At 35.1% G+C, this 6,580-nt stretch overlaps 2 protein-coding genes across 2 annotated transcripts; one reads left to right on the top strand and one right to left on the bottom strand.

Annotated features, from left to right (window-relative positions):
- Window positions 1–1,573, bottom strand: LOC143919731 (60S ribosome subunit biogenesis protein NIP7 homolog). Its single transcript, XM_077442206.1, has 3 exons — window positions 1,415–1,573; window positions 991–1,283; window positions 1–922 (listed from the first exon to the last, which is right to left on the bottom strand). Exons 1-3 carry the CDS (start codon window positions 1,468–1,470, stop codon window positions 729–731), a joined length of 543 nt encoding a protein of 180 aa, XP_077298332.1. The 5' UTR covers window positions 1,471–1,573; the 3' UTR covers window positions 1–728.
- Window positions 1,574–1,901: 328 nt separating this feature from the next.
- deltaCOP (coatomer subunit delta) lies at window positions 1,902–5,253 on the top strand. The gene is made up of 15 exons (XM_077443250.1): window positions 1,902–2,021; window positions 2,126–2,165; window positions 2,301–2,421; window positions 2,496–2,598; window positions 2,671–2,790; window positions 2,871–2,930; window positions 3,001–3,127; window positions 3,199–3,301; window positions 3,368–3,544; window positions 3,619–3,695; window positions 3,776–3,864; window positions 3,933–4,080; window positions 4,161–4,272; window positions 4,344–4,469; window positions 4,544–5,253. Exons 1-15 carry the CDS (start codon window positions 2,019–2,021, stop codon window positions 4,722–4,724), a joined length of 1,587 nt encoding a protein of 528 aa, XP_077299376.1. The 5' UTR covers window positions 1,902–2,018; the 3' UTR covers window positions 4,725–5,253.
- Window positions 5,254–6,580: the final 1,327 nt, after the last annotated feature.

Below are 6,580 nucleotides of genomic sequence, written 5' to 3'. Positions count from 1 at the left end.
TAGATATACATTATTTACTGTGAACAAAAAACAAATGATCCTCTAATAACCAACATTTGGCGGGCCGCGCAAAAATTATAATCGAGCCGCATGTGGCCTGCGGGCCACAGTTTGCCCGGGCCGGCTTTAATTATTAAAAAGGAACATTAGATAATAATGGACGTACAATTACGAAAAAATAAATAAATTTTCTTGAATACTTTTATAAACTTCTCACAAAACCGGTTAAAATTATACGTACGTTCAATTGCGTTTTATCACTGGATTACATATTGTTCATAAAAGAAAAAAATCGTTCGGTAGGTATATTTTAGGTTGCATTACAGGTTCCTAGTAAACAAATATTTTCGCTGAACGTTTCGAATGTTTTTATCCATTTATTATATAAATTAAGTGTCCTGGTTTTATCTCACAGCATATCAGTGTGAACTATCACCGCAATCTAAGTATGTGTTACATTTATCAGAATTGAAGAATTGATTTGTATACAAAACAACAAATCTACAAATAAAAACACGAAATATTTTTATTAAAAATTATTTTAATAAAAAGTCATACATTCAACATAAATCACAGAAGAACGGCTCGAGTTGTAGTACCAAATTTATGGAAATTTAAAACATAAATTAGTACTAATTTACAATGACATTTTTCCCCACCAGTAAATTCGTAAACTTGGCAATTTATCATGATAATTTCAATAAAATCGTTATATAATTAGAAATATTTTAAAGAAGGCTTTCTTCAGCTCTGATATATTCCCCAACATCTGCTTGGTGAAAACAAACTGTAGATAATGGATCGGAATGTTTGCAATCTGCTGTTGACTTTGCTGTTGTTCCGAAACCGAGAGGAAGATCAGACATGGAGAGTACAACTACACCTTGATGTTTCGACGTATTTTCTGTTATTCTTCCAAGTCCTACGAATAGACGAAATTTAAAAAACATTCTAACTACTGAATATAAATTGTATCTCGCCACAACTCACCGCTCTTCAAAACGTGATGTCCGTACAAGAATTGCTGTTCAGCAGAGGACTTCAACCAAATTTTATGTTTGGAATATGGTACAATATAGTTAAGCGCAGTGATGTGTAATATGAATTTATTGCTTTTAGTGAACTTTCCAAAGCATGTGCCGGCAGATATTAAATGTCCAGGTCCAGCCGTCTGCGCCAAGCCTAATAGTTTTTCAGACACATAGTATACCCTATCTTTCTTTTCCCTGAAGCAATACGTACCGTCCGGACGATCGATTAAGTGTCTAATATTGGCCCCAATACTGAAAGTAATACAAATTTGATTGAGACTTCACAAAATACATACAATGGAAAGCTGTACATTTTGAGGTTAGGTTTTTAATAAATATTATTTACTGTGAATACGCAACACTTATGAATGTCCAATACTCACTATTTTGACAATTTCTCGAATAATATCTTAGTTCTTTCTTCTGATAGACGCTTCATGGTGAATTATGTCAAATATCCTCCAACCTCGAGTCAAACAAACCGCACGTCAATAGCACATGGAAAATTTGGTCATAAGTCTACAAATTATAGCTAGAGCAATACGAATTTAGAATTGTCTGGTTCGTTAATTAATGTGTCAAAACATCATAAAATGTGGAATTAAGAGCATTTAATAAACCACTAATTAATTTTTTGGTTTGAAAAACATTTTTTTCTCACTTTTGCCCTATATATCATTTATATTATATATGTATTTAGTAATTATCAATTTTTCTAAATGGCATTCATCTATTTTATTTATACGATTAAATTGATTCTCTCGTTAATACATCTCCTCTTTTAAAATTGGATTTTTAAATTTAAGTGAAGTTGATATTACGATAATAAAATATACAACGCTGGCAGCATTTTATTTATTTTTTGCATATGACATCATCGAGTGTAAGATAGTATATATGTTGGTTTGACGACGACACGTCACCGGCTGACTGTCGTGTTGACGTTTCTTCACATTTTACACCGGATATAATCAACTATCCGTCAAAATGGTATTAATTTAACCATAGCATTGTTCAATATTCAATAAAAACCATTAAACTATCCACATTTGAATAAAATTAATATATAATCCAAACTTGTTTGACATTTGTAGGTGCTGATAGCGGCCACCATTTGTACTAAATCAGGCTCTGGTAAGATTGCTCAATATAATACATTTATTTCATACCTGAATTTGACCTAGTTATTAATCTCATATATTATAAAAGCTTATTAGTATCATGTTGTTTGTGTCCATTTGCTTATTTATTGGTACTTTTATATTCCAGCGCTACTATCTAGGCAGTTTGTTGAAATGCCTAAAGTGCGTATTGAGGGTTTGCTGGCTGCTTTTCCCAAGCTGATGACTGCCGGCAAGCAGCATACGTTTGTAGAGACCGATTCGGTCAGGTAATCGTAGAGTGTCTTTGTCAAATTCTGAAATGATGACATGCTCATATTAAATATGTATTTGTTTGTAATAGGTACGTTTATCAACCGTTGGATAAATTGTACATGCTTTTGATTACCACTAAAGCGAGCAACATTCTGGAGGATTTGGAGACACTTCGCCTCTTCAGTCGTGTTGTAAGAATGTCGATTTATTACTCATATATTTTTGATTTTTTTTTTATTTCACGAATATTGATTTCGTTTTAGATACCAGAATATTGTGTGTCATTAACTGAAGCTGATGTATTGGAGCAGGAGTTTAATCTTATCTTTGCCTTTGACGAAATCGTCGCTCTCGGATATAGGGAAAGCATTAATTTGGCACAGGTGGATGTTGTCATATAACATTTTATTTTAGTATGATTTTAATATGTGATTTTATAATGCATTGTATTTAATTTTTTTAGATACGAACATTCGTAGAGATGGATTCACACGAGGAGAAAGTTTATCAAGCCGTTCGACAGGTTAATATTTATTTGAAAACAACTTAATAGGTAAAAATGATTTGTATAAAGTTTGATTTGACTTTTTTAGACGCAAGAACGCGAAGCCAAAAATAAAATGCGTGAAAAGGCTAGAGAATTGCAACGAGAACGTATGGAAAATGTTAGAAAGGGTGGAACTTCGATAAGCATTACTCACATGGGCAGCGGAAACATAAGTCAATACAACTCATTATATTATTTCATATCCAAAAATGACACGTTATTTATATAGATTTTTTCTGATCAGGCAGCGGAATCAGTAGTAACAATTCCAACTTTATGGATGTAGCGCCGAGTAACGTTGCTGAAATCAAGCCATCTAATACATTCTCATCTGCAAGTAGAGAGCAGTAAGTAATGAAACATCTTTGAGTGGTAATTATTTTGATGTCTACTTATAGTTTTTTATTTCAAAGGAAATCGAGGAATGCTATGAAGCTCGGTTCGAAATCCCGCGACGTCGATACATTCGTCGATCAACTCAAAAATGAAGGAGAAGTTGTATCGGCTTCATCTCCCGGTGCTGGAAGCATTCGTGGTGATGCCGTCAAAACTACAAGTGCGACACGGCCGAAGATGGAAAATATGGAAGAGTGAGTTGAATGATGCATATATTTTTATGGTAAATATAAACATGTATGGTAAAAATTGCTTATGATTATTATAGAGTGCATTTGAAATTGGAAGATAAGCTGTCTGTTCGGATCGGAAGAGACGGGGGAATACAAAACTTCGAACTTTCCGGTTGGAATTTATTTGTTAAATCATTTTGAATACTGTTTATATGTGAAGTGATTGAATATTAATTGTGCTTTTTCAAATAGGTCTATTGACGTTACATATTTCCGATGAACAGTATGGTAGATTGAAGGTACACATCAACAATCAAGACACAAGAGGGATTCAACTTCAAGTACGTTAAAAAGCAATATGAATTTTTACAATTGAAAATTTGTGATTATAATCCAATGTATGTTTTAGACCCATCCAAATGTGGACAAGGAATTGTTCAGAAGTACAGGATGTGTCGGCTTAAAGAATCCTACTAAACCATTCCCGTTGAACACTGACGTGGGCGTGCTTAAGTGGCGTTTCCAAACCACGGCGGATGCTGCCATTCCATTAAACGGTTAGTTTGGCATCAGTAAAACGGTTGATCATATGTATGTAATCGTTCAGTTTATAATTATGATGTTTGAACATTTGCAGTTAATTGTTGGCCATCTGAAAATGGACAGGGTGGCTGCGACGTGAACATTGAATATGAACTGGATCATTCTAATTTAGTATTACAAGATGTTGTGATTTTGATTCCACTGCCGTAAGTTTACGTATTTTAAATATACTAATCGACGTGCGAAACATTTGTGTGATGATTTCTAATCGTTTTAGAATCGGGTGTGTGCCGATTGTTAACGAGTGTGATGGCGCTTATGCTCACCAGAAGGGTCGAAATATGCTGCAATGGACGATCCCCATCATCGATGCGTCGCAAAAATCTGGAACGCTCGAATTTACGTATGTGCAATTTGCTTTTTCGCTCATTGTACAAAATGATATTTGTGTTTTCTTAATATTTATTGAATTTGCAGGGCATCTTCATCTACGCCGAATGATTTCTTCCCACTTCAAGTTACATTCACATCTGAAACTCCATACACTGATATAAACCCTGATACAATTGTCGCTTTATCTGAAGGCGGCACTCCTGGTGATAATGTGAAATTCTCGATTAGTAAATCGTTCCATCCTGAAAAGTATGAAGTCGTTTAAGGCCATTCAAAGAATTGATTTGGTACTCCTTTACTCAACGGCCAGGGATGATACTGACTGAAATGACAACTTTGATGTTTTATATCTTATCTTGCTCTTATTATTACTATATTGGATTATAAAGACGCTTTAACACCTGAAATTGCATTATTGTTTCGAGAAGAGTCGCATACCAAGAGTATTTATGTTAACTTATCATCATCATTGATTAGTCAATGCGTATTATAAATAGCAACCAGAATAAACAATATCACGACTTAAAATCAAGATGTTAGAGTTGTCAAAGTTAGTTTCCTCTTTTGGTCGTTAAGTAAAAGAGTATCATTTATTTTAAGTTAATAGTTTGCTGTATATGCGGTATTATGTATTATTTTATTTCAAATTTATAATTGCATTTAAATATTAAATAAAGTTATAAGAATTCTCAACTTTTGACTAATTTTGAAATATTTTACTGCTATGACCGTGTTGGTGGCTACCACTTTACTTCCTTCACGGTCGTCATATTAAATATTGTGCATTAAACCACACCGACATTTGATTCATTTCACCTCCATACCACTATTTAAGGTTGAAATTCATCTTACAAGACCGTACTACAAAAATGCTTAATTTATGGTATGTTTTTTTTAACACTAGCAATACTGACATGGCAGATAAGTTGGATCTGGTATACGGATTATTCCGCAAAAAGCGATTTCTCGCAAGTCACTAAAATCTCGATCACGGAACGTGCGCGAGATCGCTTTTTGCGGAATAATTCGCTTACCCATCAAAACAGACCAAAAAGCTTTAGGGCGAAAACACACCGAGTAGTATGGGACGTCACGTCCTTTTTTTTTACGTCAACTTCCCGCTGTGACCATAAACAATGGGAGTTCCCCAAACCAACTTCGGGTATACTTGCACTTGCATAATGCATGTTTGCATATGCAACCGACAAGTTTATTCTACATTTCTTCAAGTATGAGATTCACCGTTATCGATCACTGTCAAGCAAGGATATAATGTCACCGTATGTATAAACACTCCAGAGGGCGATTTTTGGAACTGTACCATGTATATGGGCTAGGGGTGCTGCATTTTTTCGCATGTTTAAAAGTATCTAAAAAAATACGTCCCACGTCCCAGTCAGTGTGTTTTCACCCTTATGGATAAACCGCCATCTGAAATTGAATCCACCTTATGTGTGTATTCTTTAGAAAGTTCGACATGGTAGGCGAGGGGCAGGTAGGGGACTACCTCACGGGACCGAAAGTGAAACGCCCGAAAACGCAAATATCGGAAGGCAAAGATCGAATATCGAAAGATCTTAAGTTGAAAGATAAAAAAGGGTCTCTCCCCCCGTCGTACATACTCACTTAATTTGCGCAAGCAGGATACAACAGGAACAAGAGGAACAGGCTTTTCCTACCGTATTCTGCGCGCGCACATTAAACAAGGCTGTATGACATAAAGAGAGATAATTTCACCGCATGCCACTCATATATATATTATATATACATAGTACCGTTTACCATGCACCCTTTTTTTTGATCTTTCGATTTTCAATCTTTGCCTTCCGATATTTGCGTTTTCGGGCGTTTGACTTTCGGTCCCGTGAGGGAGACCGGGCAGGTAGATGTTAAATGGTGTTCAGCTATATCAACGGCTTCGACGAAAAGTTTACACTGATGGGCCTATGTATGGAGCTAGCTGAAACTAGTGTTGCATCTCATTATTTTACTATGTGCGCTGTGAGATAGCATATCTTTTGCGAGAAGTGAAATTGAGTTTGTATACATTTATTTATTTATTATTATTACAATAATAACAATAACAATAACTAAAGACCGCTGTGACCTGACAGGTTACCC

This window comes from Arctopsyche grandis, chromosome 12 (genome assembly GCF_051622035.1).
Source record: "Arctopsyche grandis isolate Sample6627 chromosome 12, ASM5162203v2, whole genome shotgun sequence".
In the NCBI taxonomy this organism is placed as follows: domain Eukaryota; kingdom Metazoa; phylum Arthropoda; class Insecta; order Trichoptera; family Hydropsychidae; genus Arctopsyche; species Arctopsyche grandis.
This window is presented reverse-complemented; position numbering and strand designations above follow the sequence as displayed.

Coding starts and splice junctions, on each gene's coding strand:
- deltaCOP (XM_077443250.1), top strand. Junction 2,599..2,670: donor TTCGCCTCTTCAGTCGTGTT/GTAAGAATGTCG, acceptor ATTTCGTTTTAG/ATACCAGAATATTGTGTGTC. Junction 3,696..3,775: donor ACAAAACTTCGAACTTTCCG/GTTGGAATTTAT, acceptor TTTTTCAAATAG/GTCTATTGACGTTACATATT.
- LOC143919731 (XM_077442206.1), bottom strand. CDS start 1,470: ATGAAGCGTCTATCAGAAGAAAGAACTAAGATATTATTCGAGAAATTG. Junction 1,284..1,414: donor TTCGAGAAATTGTCAAAATA/GTGAGTATTGGA, acceptor TATTACTTTCAG/TATTGGGGCCAATATTAGAC. Junction 923..990: donor ACATCACGTTTTGAAGAGCG/GTGAGTTGTGGC, acceptor GTCTATTCGTAG/GACTTGGAAGAATAACAGAA.